At 33.8% G+C, this 23,092-nt stretch overlaps 3 protein-coding genes across 3 annotated transcripts; all 3 read right to left on the bottom strand.

Moving 5' to 3' along the window:
• Positions 1-3,167: 3,167 nt before the first annotated feature.
• LOC132838292 (homeobox protein Hox-C5-like) lies at positions 3,168-5,457 on the bottom strand. Its single transcript, XM_060858549.1, has 2 exons — positions 5,220-5,457; positions 3,168-4,437 (listed from the first exon to the last, which is right to left on the bottom strand). The coding sequence occupies exons 1-2, from the start codon at positions 5,455-5,457 to the stop codon at positions 4,235-4,237; spliced, it is 441 nt and encodes a 146-aa protein (XP_060714532.1). The 3' UTR covers positions 3,168-4,234.
• Positions 5,458-8,091: 2,634 nt separating this feature from the next.
• hoxc6b (homeobox C6b) lies at positions 8,092-10,246 on the bottom strand. Its single transcript, XM_060858589.1, has 2 exons — positions 9,415-10,246; positions 8,092-8,849 (listed from the first exon to the last, which is right to left on the bottom strand). The coding sequence occupies exons 1-2, from the start codon at positions 9,800-9,802 to the stop codon at positions 8,572-8,574; spliced, it is 666 nt and encodes a 221-aa protein (XP_060714572.1). The 5' UTR covers positions 9,803-10,246; the 3' UTR covers positions 8,092-8,571.
• An 8,504-nt stretch (positions 10,247-18,750) lies between these two features.
• Positions 18,751-22,543, bottom strand: LOC132838041 (homeobox protein Hox-C9a-like). Its single transcript, XM_060858143.1, has 2 exons — positions 22,072-22,543; positions 18,751-20,276 (listed from the first exon to the last, which is right to left on the bottom strand). Exons 1-2 carry the CDS (start codon positions 22,502-22,504, stop codon positions 20,032-20,034), a joined length of 678 nt encoding a protein of 225 aa, XP_060714126.1. The 5' UTR covers positions 22,505-22,543; the 3' UTR covers positions 18,751-20,031.
• Positions 22,544-23,092: the final 549 nt, after the last annotated feature.

Genomic DNA, 23,092 nt, shown 5'->3' with positions numbered 1-23,092 from the left:
GTCTCACGTCTCTGTTTAAACACACACACAAACACACATACAATTAGTATGATCCAATCTGGTTTAAATACAAACACAGTGTACTATACGGACTCAGAGGTTAGAAATCGCCCATGTAGTCCCGTAGATGCGAATTTGCGATTGCCCGAATGTCACACAAATTCGGTTCTACAGGGTGCATATAGACGACTTAAAAACAAATAGCACCAAATGACAGCACAAATGATTTAGTGGCATGTCACGACACACACACACACACACACACACACACACACACACACACACACACACACACACACACACAATATTACTATTTTTGTGAAGACCTCGCACTGACATAATTATTACTGTAGCTACTTAATGCTATGCTACATTAACACGAACACTTCATTAACTCTGACCTCAGTAACCAAGAAAATAAAGAAAGTATTTTATCTGTACAATCAGCTTAATCTTAATAATATACCAAAACGTAATTCACAAAAAAAGGAAATTGGTCGCAGATCAAATCCAGCTGCTTTCATACTATGTTTCCAGAAACCTTCAATGCCAACCCAACCCCCATTTTACCCCCCCCCCTCTCTCTCTTGCTGAGGACATATTTTAATATTAGACAGGGTGACCGACGTTTCACCCCGCCATAAGATCTCTTTCAATAGTTCACTGCCAAGGAGTTATTGATGAGACACCGTCAATGAAATTTGTCCCGATACAAAACGCCATTTGTCCTCCCTTCATCCACACGCCTGAATGTAGACTTAATATGCGTCATGTTCCTGATGCTTTCTGAAAGATGCTTGTCTGGGTTTTGTTTTAAACTACCTTTTAATGCGATTTTTCTGTCAGTAATAACTCGCAAGTAACATTCAGATTTGGGAGTTTAACTAAATGACATATAATAGATTGAGTGTTCGTTAAAGTATAATAAATAAATTATAATTAATAAAAACGTCATCTTACTGCTGTGGATCGTTTTACTATAACTGATACCTGTGACTAGCTGCTGTGTAAAATAATAATAATATTAATAATAATAATAACAACAACAACAATAATAATAATAATAATAATAATAATAATAATTATTATTATTATTATTATTATTATTATTATTGTTAATATTATTATTATTATGATTATTATTATTGTTATTATTATTATTGTTAAGATGTGTGTGAGAGAGAGAGAGAGAGAGAGAGCGAGAGAGAGAGAGAGAGAGCTGTTTTTAGCATTAAGGCCTCGTGCCTGTGGGGCAGCTTTACTAATTTGATAATTACCTTTTGGAAATTAACGCCATCATAAAGATTATGCAATGCAGAAAAATAAAATAGATGCACCTTCGCATTTTTCTAGCATATAACCGTATTAACACACAGTACATGACCTGCGAGTTAAAATTCATGACGTTCTGAAAATATATGGAAATAAATCACAAATGGATTTCAATTCCAAATATATTAACAAATTCTCGTATCACATTATTTTTTCCACGTAAAATAGTTTTATTCACCAGTTTTATTCATTGTCTCAAGTTTTCTGCTGATATAATTTATAACTTTTCAAACAAAACACTTGCCAAATGCAGAATCCACTTTAGATAGTATGTGAAAATTTCACGGTGAGAGAGAGAGAGAGCGAGAGAGAGAGAGAGAGAGAGAGAGAGAGAGAGAGAGAGAGAGAGAGACTTGTTAGCTAAAGCTAATAAGACAGCGAATATAATCTCTCTTTTTAATGGACATAAATTAACCAAAAGTTAAACGTCTTGTCCATTTGCACTGAATTCATGGTCGACAAAGTGGATTTGAATCTCTTGACGCTGTAAAATAACAAAAACAAAAGCAAAGAAACTCCAACCTTAATAAGATTGCCCACAGCATTTAAAAAGCCTAATTGAAACACATTAGCTCGGGGAACACCACAAGCATTTGCTCAGGAAACATTAAATGAACATTTTCTGAAGAAAACATTGAATTAGAGTATTAATTAACCCCCCCAGGGTGGTAGAAGGGCACGTGACTATTTCATTACGATTTAGGTTATTAACTTACAGAACGATTTTCGAGTCAAAAAATCATCCAGGGGACCCTCTGTGGTCTTCAGTCCACTCGCATGGCCTTTTTTGTCACTTCTGCCTATAAACCATAAAACTTGTTCTAATGGCGTCACGTGCTGCACGAGGGCCACTCACACACACTCCCTATAGGCCTCCTTCAGGTTGCAAAAGTTAAAAAAAGTGGATAAAAACACGCATCGGCACGGATTCTAGCTGTGGCTAATGCTAAAAATGTATTTTCTATTAGTCATTAGTTTGTTTGTGTTTTGTTATTGTGGCCTTTAAGCAACGCTGCAGTGGTGAGTATCCTGCTTAATTTATAGGACATTACTTAACATAGATGTGTTGAAGTACAGTTTACATATATCTGTAGTATAAATCTGGTTTGTTTATGTCTTTATTTATTTATTTAGATATTTATTTGCAACATCCTCTGACCTTTTAAACCACTGAATTATCTCCACAAATGTGATGAAAAATTCTGTCGCTAGTATTTAAGCTTAATGTATTATTAATTCATTAAACATTTAACATTTATAATTTTGTATGCTTATTAATAAAGAGCTAAAAGTTACACAACTCTGGAATGGACATCAAAGTCAGAACAGCAAACAGTCAGAATATAACCTATTCTCATTTCCCATCTGTTTCAATAGACAGGATACAACTGTCGTCGTTTTAGAGCCATAAAGTTTTATTAGGTGTCAGGGCCATAAAACGTTTTACAGGCATCTGTCTGTACTGTAAATAATTACAGAGGAACTGAAGGACAGGAGTAAAGAACCTAGAGAAAAAAAGACTAAGGTTAGCCTTTTAAACCTCCCCAATGGTTTTGAGCTTATTTTGATATATATTCCAATATATTCCATTTCTCCCAATAAGCTAATCATTCTTGTATCTTTTAAACTTTTTAAAAAATATTTTATTTACTATTTTATTGTGATAACTAATGGAGCGCATAGTTGAAATTCCTTCGGCTGACATACTGGAAATAAACCTGACACTTTGCGGATGTTGCTGTTTGGACAAGTGACATGAGCGGAAATTACTCAGTGTCTCTTTAGCAGCTGATCATCGAATTAACACACAACTCACACACACCGACTCGCACAAGTGGCACTTTAAGATATTTTATTAAATACAGGATTTCAGTTATTGCATTGAATCCATCATTTCCACATCTATGTGGCCTGTGTGCATCTGTTTTATTAGTGACTTAAAATAAATACTCAATTTTGAAAAGGGAAAAAAGAAAAAGAGAAAAGGTCGCTTAATGAAGTTGAGAGTGAATTAAAGAACTTCAGCAAAGAAATAGAAAGGATTAGCGTTATGGTCTCATAAATTAGACAAAAATAAATCTTTGAGCGTTTATATTATTCCATCTCAGTATTAGGCCTATATTTAAGTGTGCTAACTCCATTATTGTATTACTACAATAACTACAAATTAATACATTCAAATCAGTTAAACTGTAAAAATGACATTCATAATTTAATATCAGTAGTAGGCTTGTGCCGATCATCTGTTATGATATTTAGTGAGGACATCATCGGGCTTTCAAGACCCTCTTGAGCTTTATTTATTATTTTGGAGAAAGATTCCTCAATAGGTGGCCATTTTGTGCAGCATCTCCCGTGTCTACACTGCCATAAGGCCTGGTATGTAAAGACTCGAGATTATGAAATGAAGGAGAAGTGCAAGTGCACTTCTTGATGTACATTTACAAATTTCAATAAAAGTAAAACATGGAGATATTGCAGCTTAACGAGTCGACAGGATTTTAAAAATACCCACACACTCAGAAAATGAGTACTGAAAGGTACCTTACCTTGTTTCTGAAATGGTATATTTTATCTTTTTTACTTGTTTGTATTTTTCTCCCCCGAAATGTGGATAGCGTTCGTTCAAAAATAAGCTCCACACGTGGGCTGTAGAGTGCACATTACATCCACATGCACATTAAATATATAGGCTTATAAAGGTACAGCATCTGTGCCATTGAGGTTGGCACCCTAGCAACAAGAATGTTTTATTGAGTGTAAAATTTCATGATAAAATTAAATGCCAGGTGATTATCAAGATCAGAAATTGTAATATCGGATCAAACATAATAATAATTAGACATTGTAAGATGTAAGACTTTTTTAAGACTTAAGTTTAGTTTTGATTTAATTTTACTTTTTAATTTTGTGACTTTGTGTCTTTCTTCCATTTCATTCTGCGGTTCTGAAACCAGATTTTGATCTGCCTCTCATTCAGACACAGCGTGTTCGCGATCTCGAGTCTTCTTCGTCTGGATAAATATCGGTTGTAGTGAAACTCTTTCTCCAGCTCCAATGTTTGGTACCGGGTGTAACTCGTCCTCGGTCTTTTCCCATCTGATTCTGAAGTTTCACAAAAAAAAAAAAAAGAGGGAGAGAAAGAATAAACATACAAAAGTCTACTCGTAAAACTCGGGTGTAGAAAATGGGCCACATGCATTAGTGGTGTGTTGCACTGCTGCCTTGGTACTGCTTTACTAAATGTAACAGTTAATTGAATTCACAGATAAACCTTAATTGTTGAGTGCAAGGGCTATTAAATTTCTTCACACTGCGCCGTATTAACGCTATTAACACCTTAATCAGTTTAACACGGTAAAGCTCTGGTGACTCAGGGGTAGAAGGAAAAATAACCATCGAAAAAAATTGGTTTATTATCAATATCAGTAAATAAAAATGTAATAACACCATAGTTTAATAACACCATGAGGTATTTAACGTTTATTCATCTCAGAGAGTGCAAACACTCTTTCAGATATTTCTGGCATAACGTAACATTTCTATTTATAGCAGTTTATAGGACACTTGGAGTCTCCTTTTTATTTATTTATTTCTCCTGTTTATTTAACTGATTCAGAGTTTTAGCTCGGTTTGGTGGTTTGTTGTTTCCCTTATCCAATTAGGCCATCATAAATTTAATCGCGGATGGTCTCTTGGTTGCGAGCAGACAGCTTTACGAGCAATTGAAGCCTTTTGTCATAAAAATTTACGACCGTCGGTTTTATTATTTCCGAATGAGGTCTATAAAACTCGGGGAAAAAAATAACAATGAAAGAACGAGGGGGAGGAAACTGAGAGGAAAACACACGAAGGAGCGAAAGTGAGGACAGGAGAAAACTTTTTACCGTGGCTCACGTGCAGTTTAGTCATCCACGGGTAGATTTGCGGTCGAGTGTGTGCGAGCTGCGCGGCTTTCACTTTCTTTTCCGCACCGTTCTTTGCTTTCTTTTCGACCTCGTGTCTCCCGTCGTCCGCGTCTCCGGTTCGTGCATCGTAACACGGTTTGGAGGTGCAGTCATAGTCGTGGTGGTGGTGGTGGTGGTGGTGGTGGTGATGTTGGTCAGCATTTGGACCGGAGTTCATCTCCCGCACGCGGCGACGGCGGCGGTGGCAGTAACGTGGGCAGGGCGCGTGCGTTCGCGTGGACTTCGTGGGCGCGGTTGTTTGGTTTTTTCGAGGGCGGACGCTTCGTGACTCGATTTCTTCAGACGGAAACGTAAGATGTCATCTCGCAAAGCGTTAAAAAAATTTGGGAGTTTATTTTTTATTTGTTTATTTATTTGTTACATTTCTTGCTGTAAATGCGTATGATTTGTGTCTTGCTTGAACTGTATATAATTAATCCAGAGTTTATATGTGAAAGTTTTTTCCTTCTTCATTCGCTATTGGCCAAATATAGATCGTTTCAAGTGGATCACGTGCTTGTTTCCTCCAGTCATATATTTGGTTACATCGTGTCAGGGCTTTTATTAATGGAGATGTGAAAACATGATAAGTTGCGCCACAGTAACACTCGAAAGAAGGACCAATAGCGTCACCTGCTGATTAAGAATGTACAGGACAGTGAATTTATTTCAAATTCACTTTTTTTTTTATAACGAACAAACTTTTATTCATTTCACTCCAAAAGTAGAAAAACAGAGGAGTCAGGCACACGTAATAATGACTTTTTAAAGCGGCAGTTACCTATGCAGTTTGCACTTTTCAAGTACAAGTGACTGTGTATGATAATCGGATGCTTTAAAAGGTTTCACTTAAAACATTTACATTCCTCAATTATAACAACAACAATAATAATAAGATTTATTATTATTATTATTATTATTATTATTATTATTATTATTATTATTATTATTATTATTAGTAGTAGTAGTAGTAGTAGTAGTAGTAGGAGCATTATGGATATTGTTAAGCAGGATGTAAATGTCAAGATTTACTTCACACATGTTCGCTATACCATTGTTTTAAAGTGTGCTTTTTACCATGAACACTCTTCCCATCAATAATCTTCTTTTTTATTTCCGTTTTTGCGTGCACATTCACCACAGAAACAATGCTTATTAATAGCTTTTCTGATATTTCAGACTTACACACACTGTTCACAACCAATCTAACGTGTGATTATTGTGTTAGACGTCATTTTTTTAAACTAAGGATTCTAAAGTTACTGAAAATATTATTGTAAAATACTACACTAAATTGAGTTTTCCGAAAAGCAATATATATGTAAACAGTAGCGCGAGCGTCACATTTTAGTCTCTCAACCTATTAAGAGCTTAAATTTAGGATCCGTTTGAGAAAATCGTCCAGTTACCAGTTACTTTTATATTTCAGTAATTTTCCGCTACAGGTTTACTAAACAAGTTTTACCATTTTAAAATAAAATAGCGAAAAATGGAGAGAGTGTGACAGACAAGATCTTCTGATGGAATAATTATATTATTAACCGTCAGATCTGTCACATACTTCTGTCATTTGGTCATTTTTTTTGCTGATCAAGTGACATTGTTAGGAATTTAACTCGTTATATTAAGTTATTATTGTTTTCAAACATTACATTACATATATATATATATATGTATATATATATATATATATATATATATATATATATATATATATATATATATATATATTGATTCGTTTTAGTTGACTTCTTCCAAGACATTAAAAAGATTGACATTTTTTTTGTATATGAGTTAAAATAATGCTCTTTTGTGTATCTCTGAACCTAAATCTATTAGCAGGGTGGAATCATTTCATTTTTAATTCATACGTTTTGAAGAGCTCTCCTTCGTGATGGGTTTAAGGGGTAAAGTTTGAAATAGTTTTAGTAAAAACACTAGTTTATAATTTGTATACGGAATTATTTTCTGTGCTACTGATAAATGGCACCAAGAGTTCTAATCTTACTTGATTAGTAAACTTTGCACTTTGAAAGTCTCGCTGATGACCCAAATTTCGAAGTTCACTCCCATAAATAAAGCCAAGCCTAGCAGAACTGTGCTCTTAAACATGTACATTTTTCCGGTTTGGTGCTTCTTGGAGTGACCTTGATATTTGTTTGTATACTGAACATTTGATGTAGCGGGGTTTAATCTTTAGACTTAGTTCAAGATTTAAGTGCTGTTACTACACTCATTATTCCAATGAATACACGGGAAAGGAAACAGAATCTGTATGTAAATATATATTATCAAATATGCCTTTGCTTTTATTCCCCACATCATTACGGTGTAAAAGCTACAATGCAATATTTCTAAATTATTTTCAAACTTCTTTTTTGATCTACAATTTTGTAATCTATAATGGAGTCATATTTAACTTCTTCTGTTAAAATGTAAACCTCTAGCATGCTTATACCCAAACATTTGATAAAAACATGTTCGAGCTGGGTGTAATTTATCTTAAGTATTTAGTTTTTTTTGCTTATGTGTTTTTAATTTTGTATTTTCAACTTATCTATAGACCTTTTGTTGGCCATGATTTCATGTAAACAGAATTCGGATCACTTTTTGGAATGCAGTGGAGTTCAATTCTTACAAATTAAACATAGTACAATGTCAATAATTATAAGGAATATAATGTTCAACGCTTTGATAAATATTTTAGGAACTGTATAGTGTAAAGTTTATTCCTGAATCTGAATCTATAGAGAATATTGCTAATGCTGGTGCAATTTAAAATAACACATAAGTGACACAGTTTGGACTCGTTTTTGTGGATACATGTTGATGTTTATTTAAAAATTATACCAGTTCCGTATAACCAAAAATGTCCTTGTATTCATGTAAGAGGCACATCATTACAGTCCAATATTTTTTTGTCTAATAGAATTTAATAACTAAGGAAAGGTAATTTCATATAAACATAATTTCCATATATGCAAATGTATACATAATTATGAATCCAAATAATTAGTCAGGTTCCCTTCTAATTTGAATCCGTAACAAATTTCGTTCGGTAATCTTAACTGCTAGTTTTATATAGCCGTACTTATATATATGACGAATACGTGAAGTATATATATACGCATAACAGTTTGTGAAGCAAAATTCAACAGGTAGTTTGATTGATAGGTAGTTTTCTAACCATATTGTTCAATATACATATATGTATGAAATATCACACATAATTATGGCACATGGGTTTTTAGGTAGTTTCATGTACATACAACGTGCCTGATGCAAAAAAAATCTACTCCTTAGTGTCATTAGTGGATTCTTCTGTAACCTCTTTCCGTGTTTCCTGTTCGTTTAGAGTGGAGGTCAGATTGTTCTCTTTTTTCCATTTCATCCTGCGGTTCTGAAACCAGATTTTAATTTGTCGCTCTGTTAAACACAGCGTGTTGGCAATCTCGATTCTTCTTCTCCGTGTTAAATATCGGTTGTAGTGAAACTCTTTCTCCAGCTCCAGTGTTTGGTATCGAGAATAAATCTGACGACCTCTGCGCCTGTCAGTCCCATAACCAACACCTGAGGAAAAGAAAAGATGAACTGATTAAAGTAACACTTAGGACTGTGGACATGTCTGTCCTGTTTGTTTGTTAAATACTATGGTTTTATTATGAACTCGCACACATGCCAGCTCATTCATCACTAACTAACAACTTGTTAATGCAAAACACGTTTGTGATTAAATAAAATATATTTGTGATTGAGCATGTAGCAACTTTAGTTTCCTATGCATGCATATATGCATTTCACTGTTCATTTTGAGAATAACCATAAACAAAAAAAAAGGTCCCTGTTGAGTACGCTTGTCTACAAACAGTGGCATCAAACTCCCTATTTCAGGGTTTTGTTTTAAAAATGTTTTTGGTTATTTTTTGACCAAACGGGATTTATTTCCCTGAGTGATTAGACATTTACTGCCTGAGCGACAAAGGAGCTCCGTCCAATGCTTTATGGGGTAATAAAACAATAAAAAGTTTTTTTCTCTGGCAGTACAGCACGAAACGTGTTTAAAGCCCATGCAGCGTTGTGTCACTTTAAATATTTAATAAACAATACCAACAATAAACAAATCTTGTAAACTCACCACTGTGCGAGTTCATCCTTTGCATCCAGGGATAAATCTGTATACTGCTGCTTTTTGGCTCCTGGCACGCGCTTCTGCATTGCTCTAAAGACGGTGAAGTTGTGAAGTCCTGCGCGAAGCTTTGTCTGCAACCGGAAATCGCGTCTTTGTCCGAGTAAAACGCATTAGATCCGTAGTCGTACGGTGCGCGGCTTGCGCCGAACATCACGTCTTCCTGCGGCGGGTAGAAGGGCGCGCGGTACATCCGGTTAGCGGCGCCATAGGACGACGGGAAATGGCGGACCACAGGGTCGTAGGTGCTCGAGTTGGACAGGGCCACGTTGGGCAAAACCTCGTGAGCTCCGGTTAAGTGGCACGAGAGGGACGAGTTGGTGAAATAGGAATTCATACCGTCCACTCTCACTCACTCACCCACTCTCTCTCTCACTCCAAACCTCTCTTCTTCTCTTTCCCTCCCTCTCCTACTTTCTCTGATCTCGCTTTCTCTATTTTACTCCCTCCCTACTTCTTTTCCTCCCTCACTCACGCTTTTTCTTTCTTTTCTTCTTTTTCGCAGTCTTTATTTGTTTCAGTTTTTTTCTCTCTAATGCCACTGCTGTATGACGTCTAATTTATTTCGGGACACCAATGAAAGACTGCACGCGCGCAGCTCAACGTGTTTTCAAAGCATCCTTACTAAGATGGACAGAGATGACTGGGTCAGCTGACCACACTTCAACCAATGAAAGACTTGATTATGGAAAGAGAGTGAGAGAGAGGGGGAAAAGAGAAATGAAGTCGAAATTTTCGACCTTCACTCCCATAAAATCAGATTATACAGTTTTTGGAAGGCGACATATTATATTCTCTCTCTCTCTCTCTCTCTCTCTCTCTCTCTCTCTCTCTCTCTCTCTTTCACACACACACACACACACACACACACACACACACACACACACACACACACACACACACACACACACACACAGACACACACACACAGCATCTTACAGGGCCCCTTTCTCCCTTGGTCTGATCCTACACATTTCCACAATATTACTTAATTTCCCCCTCCGTTAATAAAAATGACACCAAACTTTTTCAGATCTTAATAAAATGCCGATTTTCTTTAATGTAGTGTTATCATTTTGAATAACTTTCATGTTCATTTTTAATTTATCACTCTAATAACATCATGCAATAATGTACAGCAATATTAATGTGCACAACTGTTGAGTCTTATCTTTTACTTTAGACGAGAGAAAAAGGCGGACAATATTTAATATAGTAATAAATCATGAAACGAATAAATACTGAATAATTACTGAATTACTGAATAATTTTCTTAGTCAAATATAATATAAAATGAGGTGTAAATGAAATATTTGAAATATATGATAAATGAATGTATGAATTGTTATTCTAGTATAGTAATATTTTAAGGTGGTTTATATAAAAATAAAGACATTTTGTATTATTATTATTATTATTATTATTATTATTGTTGTTGTTGTTGAATATTCGATATCTATCTATCTATCTATCTATCTATCTATCTATCTATCTATCTATCTATCTATCTATCTATTATGTGTTTAAGTATTATTGATTCCGTGCCGCTGTCTATAGTGCTATTTAATTAACTTATGCTGCTAAACAAAATAAATTGAGGTTGAAATCATCGTGGACAAATCCGAAAGTCATTCTCGTCTAAAATATTTTAGAAAGATACATTTATTTTACTGTATAATTGTACCAAGCATTCTTGGGCATGTTGTGTGCATACTTTAGTGTGTTGACTCCTTTTGTGCAGAAGGGAAATTTATAGGGAGGCAGGCGGAGGTTTATGGCAGTTTTACTGCTTAACGCCTGAGCTGAAAGTCATAAAACCAGACAAATGTCAACTTCCAACAAAAGCGTCTTTACAAGTAGAGCAAAGACCTCATGTTCATATAAAATGATAATAATTAAATTCACTTCGTTTTTTTTATTTTGTGCAATTTTCATGTGTTTGTATATGAATACATTGCTAAAGACAATGCCGGACGCCAATGCGATTCGTTTGTAGTTAATTTTCAGGAGTGAAAAATGATCCTAATTCAGCAAAGTTTGCCCACAGACATTTTAATAAATCCCTTTCATGTACTGCGGTCAATGAGCCTAGCAGAAATTGATTTATTTTGAACGTTGAATGCCACAAATTAGTGAATTAAACTACACTGACGTGAGAAATCAATACATTTCTCTTCTTAATGTAGTCTTGAAGGATTTTCACTTCAAAGTCAAAACGACATTAAAAAAGACAGAAAAGGAACGTCAGATATCCTCGCTGAGAAAAAAAGGCTAGCTTAGACTAGCACATTTGGTCGACAACAAGAAGAAGACAAGGCACACTGACTTCAAAATAACCAGCAATAAAAGAGTTTAACCAGCAAAGCGTTGTTTGTCAATCAAAATGGTCATGCTAAACCTCCATCAGACCAGCACTAACCAGCTAACCTAGCCTGAGCAGAATACAATGCAAAATGTATCTGTTTTTTATTCTGCAAGGAAATGTTTGCTTCCATATCTGATCCATATTATAAGCTGCCGATGCAGTATTTATTTGAACTAACAAACACTCCACTCTGTCATCTACAAAAGTGAAACATCTCTCTGATCTGTAACTTTGGACACTTTTAGAGGTCCATTCTATAATTGAAGCCATATGAGTCACAGAGAGCAAATCCGAGTATCTGAAAGCAAGTCTAAAAACTAAAATAAATTACTTTTATTGAACTTACTTACCACTTAGTCCATATATCTATAAGATATCAGATTTTAAAAAAATGTTAAATAGTACTTATCCGTAGTTTACGACAAAAACAAACGCTTGTGTTATTAAATGTGTTGTATAAGAGTTTTGATGTAAATAAAAGTAAATGTAAAAACCAGAGAACCTGGTTGACTTGAAACTGAACTCGTCAGAGAAATATAATTTACAGTAACATTCCATTCACACGACAAAGATAAAAAAAGTAGAAAGACAGAAAGCACGCTGTTTACAAACTCATTTATCACTAACGAAAACGATGCCTTGAAGAATCACCAAAAATAACAAATGCGAATTCTTTCTTACAAATTTAAAGTGGTACGTGATTAGCTTTTAACTGTTTATTTAAAGTATGTATTATAATAATGAGATTAATTAAACAAAAAATGCACTATGATCACGGTGTATTTATAAATAACTGTGGGAGAGGATTGCTTCTGCACTAGAACTGCTCAGTAGAGTGTTTTACGGTGTCACCTTTTGTTCAGACTCGGAATGTACTGGACAAATGATTTTTTTTCTGATCTATCGAAGCTCCTGTAGGACATAAACATAAATCGGAATGTAACTTTATTAATACAGAACATTATTATTATTATTATTATTATTATTATTATTATTATTATTGTTGTTGTTGTTGTTGTTGTTGTTGTTGTTGTTTCTGAATTTTAAAGATGTCCTTGCTATTTGGATTTATTAATAGATAAAAGAATATATAAGGATAAATGTTAATAAAGTTAACTGCAGAGCCTCGGTAGCGTGCACACACGGCTAGCGAGGGATTAATGTGAATACAAAATAGAAATCGGACTGATGATCAGTTTTCAGCGGTGGCTAAAGTGTTTTAGGACATCGTGCAGTAGGACCAACTCTGTCTGAGTTTAGATTTTTTTTTTTTTGGCAAATTAAGTCATAAATATGGATTACAACACAGGACTAAGGAAATAACACAAATAACAACATGGCTCCGGAAACATGCTAACTTTTTTTCAAATGACATAAAACGGTGATACAAGAGAAAAGACAGCAACCGCAATATATATCTATATCTATATATAAAAATATATCTACAATTGAATGCATCATATAATCACTAGGCCACTTAAATAGATCCATAATACAATTATAGAGCAAGATTTTAATATGAGACACAAAATATAAGAAATTTTTAGATTTTTTTTTTTTATTAATTGCTACTTATTGCTATGGCACTAAAGCCTCTAAAACCTTTCTTAGATTTATTTTACTGTTGCATAACTAACCTAGCCGTAAAGTAATACATAGCCAGAAGAAAGTGTGTGTGTGTGTGTGTGTGTGTGTGTGTGTGTGTGTGTGTGTGTGTGTGTGTGTGTGTGTGTGTGTGTGTGTGTGTGTGTCTGCTTCACATTTAGCCTGAACGCCATTAAGAAGTGTCGCTGATGTTGGAAAGAACAACAGAAGGAGACTTCCGACCTTTTGGGGCCGTAAACTGAAATGTCTGCACACAGTCTGTCACAGAGAAAACACACTGCTGACCACACATCCGTCCGGACGGCCGGACGGTTAACTCTTTTTTTTTACTGCTTAATCAATGTTAAAGAACAAAAGCCCTAGAATAACTGAAAGTTTTAAAATAAAGGGTTTACTTACAAATAAAGATCCAGTGACAAAAAACTGGCCGTCTGTTTTTTAAATAAAAAAAAATCTATTGCTTATGTTTAGCAGCTTTTTTTATTATGAATTTCAAACACTTGTTTTACTTCAGCGTTCTTTCCTCATTACATAAATGAACACTGTCACATATTTTAACCATTTATTCTTAAATATTGACGTTCTTTGCTTTTTTGTTTTTACTAATTTATTTAATTCATTTACAACTGTATTTGTGTAATGTATACGATATTTGTGTATAAAAGTGCATTTTATTTAACTTTGTAGTATTTTTTGTACTTTTTACATGCATGTTTATTGTAACGATTAGTGTATATTGTTTATCTTCTTGTTTATCTAAGTTTTGACTTAGATTTTAATTTATAGTTTTACATATAGTTGTTTATTATTATTATTATTATTATTATTATTATTATTATTATTATTATTGAAATACTGGCCAGACAGATTAAGGTGGTAGCTGTTGTGATTTAACTTGCTGTGAGTTAATTTGTCTGTAACATGATATATCGTATGCCTGCTATAACCGATTAAAAATGAAAATGAACTGTGTATTGAGATGGTGCTGTTTAAAAAAACCGATATACTTCTGAACACTAGATGGCAGCATTAACTACTCTTCTAAATATGGGCGGATTCATTCAATCTCACTGTTTCTGTAGATAAAACACACTAATAACCGATGACCTCTAAATTTGTTTTATTTGTAAAGTGAGTAACTTAAATTGCTTTTATCTTTAAATTACAGTCATCATTTCATTAAATATAAAATATTCCCTGTAACTGTTGGACAGTTGATTTCTATTATATATAAAAACCTGGAAATATTCCAAGGATCAAAGAAAAGTTATCTTTCTAAATATAGTTTTTTACAGAGATCTTTATAAACAAGGATATGGTTCATATACAATATTTGTTCAGTATTAAATATGTTCTCTATTATTATCGTTCTAAATATAGAAAGATATGGTTAATATATAATATTTGTTCAGTGATATTGATTATTGTTGCTAGCATAAAAAACACTTCCAGAAGGTAAAGCAAAACGTTACCAACGTGGAGAAATTAATAAACATTCATATTTACATTCATAGCATTTGTCAGACGTCATTATCCAGAGCGACATACAGAAGTGCCTTGAAGACCCAATAAAACATCTTCACTCACTAGGACTAAAATGTCCTCAATCTAAAACAATATTGGGAGGAAATACAGCAAGAATGGCATACAAGATAAATTTTTTTTGGTTTATATAAAAAAGTGATAGTCTGCGTAAACAATAAAATGCTGAAACACTAAAACGATAAATAAAAACACTGATATAATCTTATATACTTGCACTTCAGATAATTCAGATCTCGGTCATGCTTTTCTGTACAGTAGTACGTGCTTACATTTCATGTAGCTTATTATTAAATGCAAATCTGCATCCCTAAATCAACAAATATGGCGCACCATTTGGACACGTTAATGTCTGATAGTCAATAACGAAAATGTTTAAACAAAGTAAATCTTGATCTTCATTAAACATTTTATATTTTCAGTTGTTAATTTAGAATAAAGTAAAAAATATATATATAGATGACCATAAACAAATTGAAACAACATCTTGTATGAGTCTGTATCGTAAAGTGTTGCATGCAGTAAACCAGTAACAAAACAGAATGCCGACTTACCAACACTCGGGACTTCATCATGGCACCAGTCATTTCATTCAAATATTCCGTATTTGGTAAGTGTCAGTGCTGGAAATTTTTTACACTATATAGTCTATGATCAATAAATGATTGTAGCTGTTCTGGTTAAAGATGCGAGGAAGCTGATGAAGAAGACATTTGAAAAATCAAATACCGAACGCTTTCTCTTCTTTTATTTTATTATTTTATATCAAGCTTCAGTAAGAACTGCATGCTACTCTTTTAGAGATTGAGAGTGAATCTGAGTCACCAAACCAAACGCCAAAAGCATAAAGTTCATGTTCACGGAGAGCAGGTCACGTGGCAAACCCTACCCAATCCCCTTCTCGATTCAGTCGTAAAGTTTTTATTACTTTAGCTGTAAATTTACCACCAAACATCCAGGAATGTGTTTCTCCCCCTTTCAAGCCTTAGCTGTTCATGGAGCTCTATATACTCGGCTCTCTACATGCAGGGATGTCTATATACTCAGTGCCATATATACTCTGGTTCTCTAATTACTCGGCTCCATACATACGCGGTTCTTTATTTAAACAGCTCCATACATACCCGGGTCTCTTTATACACACTATCTACACACTCAGCTCTCGACATACTCACCTCTGTATACACTGTATACTCACCTCTGTATACACTATATTATTGCTTAAGAATAAGCCAAAACACAGTGGAAAAGATTGAATGATCCGTTTCCTCTAAACCAAGAAAAAAAAGATTCTGCAAAACAGACATCCGAAATCATATTTTAGTTTTTAATAGTCTAAATTGGTTTACTGTTATTTTCTGTAATGTTGCCTTGCAAAACACGGGTAGTTCCTAGGCCTATACCACTAAAATTGTAAAAAGCTCCATAATCCATATTTTAATTTGTTTAACTTATTATTAAATCACTAGGAAACTATTTCGTTTTTCAATCATCTGTGGTGTTTTTAGCTTTATTTTCCCTTCTTAATTCGTCTGTCTTTCAGTCCTGTTATTTTATTTTAAACGCTTAAAAACAATTTACATTTTATCTTTTATCCACAAAGATATAAACTAGCCAATCTGTGTTATTGCCATATTGCCCCACACTAAACTATTCAATATTCATTTAATATGCAATACACTCATCCGTTCAGCTTAGTGTTTTAGTACCACTACAAATAATATTAAAGGGTTGGTTTACATATTATAAAAAAAAATAAAAAAAAAAGAAACAGAACAGCTAGTAGTAATAAGATGACCAGTCACCAAGTCAATGTATAACCAGAGACTTATGTGAAATTGGTCAAATTTAATTTATTTAATAATTTATTCTCTCATTATACTGTGTAATGTAATTATTATATTTTGCACATCCTGTGCAGTATCGTTGTAATTAAATTTGGTTGATAATCTCAACGCTTTTAAATGTAAGAACTCGTGTTGGAGCTGCAAATATATCAGCGGTTCCCCCTTTTTTTCTTTTAAACTTTAATTAGTTTATGGTCCAATAAAGTTTACAGGCTTTTACAACCCTTTAGGACATCAAAAAAGTTCAAAGATCTTAAGAATAGACAAATCTCTTAGACAAAATTCACTTCCGTGTGAAAAAAAAAACACTTTCTGAAGTTCACTAGTGAGATAAAAAAAAGTGCTAGAAGGAGAAAGGGTATTTTTTCTTTATGCATGTACATTTAAATAATTGTATTCCTTTAAACTTTTCATCTGTCGATTTTAAATGTGGTTTAGATATTTAGAAATATATTATATATACCAAAATCCAATACATTTGATCTTTATAAATATGCTGCTGATGGAAATCAAAATGAAACCAGCTACATGAGGATATTAGTCTAATTGAGATGAGGCATTTCTGTGGATCCTTGCATTGGATCCTTAGAAGTTTATCCAAAGTATTTATAGCAGTCATATTAAATGGGTTAAAATATATTTAATCTATTTGGTTATTTTGTAATACAACAGTGCAATCGGTAGTTGTTTTATATTTAATACTTTATATAAAATTGCTGTAAAACACCAAAAAATGGTCAATGATTAAATTTAATTCTTGTAGTAACAATGAGGTTCAATATATCTTCTTATATTTGGCATTTTTGTGTGGTTTGTCCCTTTGCTCTTTTTTTAAAGACCAATTTCCAGCTTGCATCAACCGCGAAGCCGTAGGGAGCATGACAAGCCTCAGGTGCACATTCTCACATGACTTCTCATTTGTTGAAAAAATATGTTTTTCCCCACAAATAATTATTAAAACCGTAAATTTGTGGTAAATCCTTCTTTGCGTTGTTCTGATACACTATCTGATCTCTCTCTCTCTCTCTCTCTCTCTCTCTCTCTCTCTCTCTCTCTCTCTCTCTCTCTCTCCATCTTAATATCTACCGTAATGTTAAAATATGTTTATAAAATCCTTAGACTGCTCTCTACATTAAGAGTAGACTGCTTCCATTGAGTCTAAATGAAAATTAAATAGATACAATCTATATCACTTATAATTTATATAATGTATGTATATATAATGTGTGTGTGTGTGTGTGTGTGTGTATATAAATATATGTATATGGCTTATTATGCTAGGATGATAGCTTAAGTGTTAATGAAACCAATGACACTAAAGGTTTTAAACAGAACGCTTTAATATCAACTGGCATATTTCTTTCTTGCACCGCACCACATCACCATCAAAACATTTCGTCTCCATTTTGTTAGGCTCGAATTATCTGACGGTGGATGATCAGCGACATCTAGTGGTCATTTTAGTTACTGGTCCATAAACGATGTATTTAACACTTTCTTTATCTTGATAGAAAGATCATTTTGGATTTGTTTAGTTCATAATAATATCCATGTTAGACCCATAGGACAGAAATCAAGAATCATTTGTTTGCCTGTATCACCTCTATCTATATACTCACATAAACAATACTTTTTTTAAATAAATGTACGAATGCATAAATATATTTGGTTTGTATATTTTTGATTAGAGTTAATATTCCTTAATCGTACTTTTTAAAAATGATCTTAGTTAATTTTCATGTCAATGTATTCCGTGATGACTTCCAAAACTTATTCTTAAATTATTTCTAATGTGGTTTGCTTCAACACATTATTGTGAATGAGCTCGTTTGCTAGTTGTCTAGAAAACAAGTATTTTTTTAAGGTTTATGAACAAACCTTGCGTTTTAAAACAACAAATCCATAAAAAAAATATTTTGCCTTCAAACATCATTTAAACATCTTTCAAAACCATTTTCGTTAATAACCTACAAAAATGGTTCTGTATTGGATCTGACTCATTTAATTGTTTTGAGAAAAGGACATTTAAGTGCACTGTGTGCATTTCAATTTATTATAATTTGATCGTGATCAAATATACAAGACAAAGAAATAAAGGAATAGGCTGTACAATATTTTTGTTCTAAAACAGTACTCACCCTTGACGAAAACTGAAATTCGCTTTTGACAAAAAACCCCTTTCTAAGTGACGGGAATGTGATAAGGGACAACAGGCTGGACGCGTTTGTCGCGGACCGAAAACAAGTGTAATAACCCCTTTGTAACAAGTCTCAGCGTCGCCTCCAATAAAAACAATAAAGTAATTTAGGCTAGACGTCTAGCCAGTTAGGTTTTGTTTTGTTTGACCCCCGAGACAAACAGCGCTTCCGAATCAGTGTCGTAAAGCTGCATTGCTGCGAACGGAAGACACTTGCAAGATAGAGCCTTAAAATCTCTCCACATCCTGTCATTACAGTTTGTGGTGCAGTTTAAAAAATGAGGAAATTTCTCCTGGATGTTTTTTTTTTGTATAGAAGGCTCTATATAACAAGGTGAACAAATGAGATAAACAACAGCAAGTAATATGCAGAAAGATGTTTATATATATTGACCCAAACCTTCTAAAAATCCAACTATATCTAAACCTTATAAATCCAAATCCAGGTTTTATATTTCGCAGACAGAAAACAATCCCGTTATAACCTCTTGTTGGAATATCAGTAAGCATGAAATACAATTACGAAAGTCTTTTAGCATGGCACATTAAACGGCTCAAGTTTCTGAAACTCTGAAACAAACATTATTTTAGTACACAATAATGAGGCAGTGTTACATGAACCTCCCTGCAGGGGCTTAGTCTGTCCAACACTTTTCCTCCTTTTGCTTTTGTCATCAGAAGAATGGTATGTTTTTACAAAATTGTTAAAGATATACGAAATACTTAATGTTCCAAGCTATCACGGATACTCCTTCAGTAACATAGTGTAACAGTACACTAAAAAGACAAAGTAAAAAAAAATACTGCTAAGAAAATTTAAACAAAAACAATCGTTTAAATGTAGAAACTAATGCATGTTCCAGTTGAGACGACGTTAAATGTTTTCACTTTTAAACCTAATACTATGTTACATTTATTATTTTAGGTAACATAATATTTATAATAATAAATGGTTTTCCCTGGAAAACATACAATCCATTTTGTTTTGTCCAGAAATGTTAGCTAATTTATCATGACTTTCTGTCTTGAGTTATATCCGTGCTCATTTTCTTCATTTTCATGCGTCGATTTTGAAACCAGATTTTGACCTGGCGCTCCGTGAGTTTGAGGTCTCGTGCTACTTCATACCGACGGTCCCGGGTGAGGTACATGTTGAACAAAAATTCCTTTTCCAACTCTAAAATTTGATATTTCGTGTAAGGACAGCGTTTCTTTCTGGTCGACTTTGCACTTATCCAACTGACCGCAGGATTATCTGGAAAATAGATAATAGATAAAGTAATAAATCAACAAACAAATAACCAAACTAAGAATTATTTGTTCTTTATGGTTGTTTGCATATTCAACAATCATCATCTCATGTATATGAATCATTTACACCAAATTAAAAGAAGGCTAATTATGTTTAAAAATAATAATTCTCTCAATATCTGTCCGCATTTCAAAGCTATAGCTGTTACTGAGGTTAAACAGACTTCAAAATAAAAGTGCAAGGACATGCCATGGCTTTATTGCCTCATAAAAGACTTTTTAAAGCCCTCATGTAGCCTCAATTACTATGTTTTTGTTGTATTTGTAAGATTTTACATGTTTTAAATGTCAACATTAAAACGCCGAAAATACAATCTTACAATAATATTGTCTTGAGGTCTAGTTGCAAACATTTGACATGCTGACACTATAAAGTGTGTGTGTTTATGTGTGTGTCTCTGTGTGTGTGTGAGAGAGAGTGAGTGTGTGAGTGAGTGTGTGTTTCTAAGTGTAATTTAACAGAAATTCATAGGAATCTTTCAAGAAATAAAGAATTTTGCTGAAAGTGTCTGATAGTATTTTCTAATTTTCACGAGGCTGGATTTAATAGCCTCTTTATGACCCATGTCTGTTTATAACATTAAACTTTGTGCAGAGTTTTATCTATAATTAGACTGAGAATATAAACACCTTAATAAATAAATATAACTAAGACATAGCTGGAAGCTCTTCATCTTGATTTATTACCTTTGAATGTGTCTGAGCAACTTCTCCCATAACAAGGTTGAGTTCTATACATCGTCAGCATTTTAAGGATGGCATATCTATCTATCTATCTATCTATCTATCTATCTATCTATCTATCTATCTATCTATCTATCTATCTATCTATCTATCTATCTATCGTATTGAATAAAACTCTGGGTGACTTTCCAAACTTTCTGGAGATAATAATTTTAAATGTGTCATGTTTACAGTATGTAGTAAAAGAAATACTGCAAAGTGTTATTCAGTGACTCCAAATTATAATCTACATCCTGTTTAACACAGGACAACGTCACAGAACCAAAGAATAAATCAGATTTGTTGTTGTTTATGACCCATTCTCTACACAACTTAATATATGTTCTCACGAATAACACATTACAGTAGACTATTAATTTCACTACAAATGAGTCGTATCAACATCTTATGAATTGGATTGAATGCAGCCTCCATTTTAAAGCGCTTAGAACAAGATGGTTAGGTGAAAACGGTTTAATTTTCTCCAGTTCATTCTTTGTAAAAAATAAAAAATAAAAAAAGAATTCCGGAGGTGACATTTTGTGCCATCGTGTAGACACTAAAGAACTATTATTTTTTTTTATTTTACAGTAAATCGTCAATGTTGCTTTAAATGGCCGTGTTACTGTTTTTCTTATTTTCATCAGCCAACAAAACTGATTATTAGCTTCAATAAAATGTAAACAATAGTATATTAAACGTTTGTTATTACACAGTATACAGCAAAATAGATCAAATAAGCCATTTAAAATGAAATGATTTAAAATGAAATGATTCAACCTAACACATCTACCCATTGGAAACAGAGCTATTTTATCGTCTTATCTAATCTACTAATGCCATTTCCTCTAAACGGACTACACGTTTTAAACATGTATCTTCCATTCCAAAGTGTGCATGGGCTATAGATATAATTAACATTAAAACGTGTATTTTTTGTATTTTGCAGTAAATAAATCCACTTTGCATTATCTTCAGTTGTCGTCATGGTAATACATGTAAAGCGTTTGACTTACTGGGATCTAACCCGGGTTTGTCTTCTTTAGTCTTTCCGGAGTTGAGTGGAGTAGAGTTGAGCTGCTGAAACTTTGTAGGCGTCGATGGATCATATACATAACAAGAATTTTCTTTATGTCTCATGTCTGATAAGTCCTCACACGTCAGGTCGTAATTTCTACTGCTCACTGCAGGTTCAATCCATGGCTGTAAAAATCTCGAGTCTGCGCCAATGGCCGGATGTTTGACATAAAAGACGGATTTTTGTGAATATATAGGATCCCACGCCGAAGTAAAGAGAGCATTTTTAGATGCATAACTGCACGAAGAAAGGTGTGAACAGTCTGCTGATAAAAATGGCGATGAACACATGTCTGTGAAATGTCCGCTGGCCTTGAAAACCTCTTGAGGTTCATTATTTATCAGTGAATCCACAAAATAGTTCGCGGACATGACGACGTCCCCAGTCTCCTAAACGCGCTTTCGGTTTAATATGGGGTGTAATGTCTGTTTGTGTTTAGTGATACAGTCTAGACAGGTAATTATTTTTCTCTCGTATTCTTCTTAGCCATTGGTTGACATTGAACACGTGAGGGGGGAAATCCACACTGTCGAAATATGTGGACAGTAGGCCTTTTGGTTCTACCTTTAATATGCGCTAGGGACTTTTGCTTTAGCTTCATTAATCAAACTTTTTTTTTCAAACTGGATTTATTTAAAAATAATAAAAATACATTGATGATAACGAGCTTTACATCTACACCCCCAACCCCCACCCATTCCCAAGGATTATAGCACCGGGGCGTCGCCGATCAACTCAGCCACTATATTTCTGTCGTCTCTGGCATTTTATTTTTTTTGTAATTCTCGTAACAAGGGTCATTATTGAAGAAAAATGTTTACCAAAGTATTACCTAACAAAACTCAACTCTGTCTGTCGTCTGAGACCTTGACTAATCAAATCCTAACGCCAGTAAAATTTAGTAGACACTTAACAAAACTCAGCACAAATAAAATGCGCAATATGAACTTGAAACGCAT

Source organism: Tachysurus vachellii, chromosome 22 (assembly GCF_030014155.1).
Source record: "Tachysurus vachellii isolate PV-2020 chromosome 22, HZAU_Pvac_v1, whole genome shotgun sequence".
In the NCBI taxonomy this organism is placed as follows: domain Eukaryota; kingdom Metazoa; phylum Chordata; class Actinopteri; order Siluriformes; family Bagridae; genus Tachysurus; species Tachysurus vachellii.
The sequence above is the reverse complement of the archived record's forward strand: the minus strand, read 5'-3'. Positions and strand labels throughout refer to the sequence as shown.

Coding starts and splice junctions, on each gene's coding strand:
- hoxc6b (XM_060858589.1), bottom strand. CDS start 9,802: ATGAATTCCTATTTCACCAACTCGTCCCTCTCGTGCCACTTAACCGGA. Junction 8,850..9,414: donor AAGGATGAACTCGCACAGTG/GTGAGTTTACAA, acceptor TCTTTTCCTCAG/GTGTTGGTTATGGGACTGAC.
- LOC132838292 (XM_060858549.1), bottom strand. CDS start 5,457: ATGAACTCCGGTCCAAATGCTGACCAACATCACCACCACCACCACCAC. Junction 4,438..5,219: donor TAAACTGCACGTGAGCCACG/GTAAAAAGTTTT, acceptor GTGAAACTTCAG/AATCAGATGGGAAAAGACCG.
- LOC132838041 (XM_060858143.1), bottom strand. CDS start 22,504: ATGTCCGCGAACTATTTTGTGGATTCACTGATAAATAATGAACCTCAA. Junction 20,277..22,071: donor CAAACCCGGGTTAGATCCCA/GTAAGTCAAACG, acceptor TCTATTTTCCAG/ATAATCCTGCGGTCAGTTGG.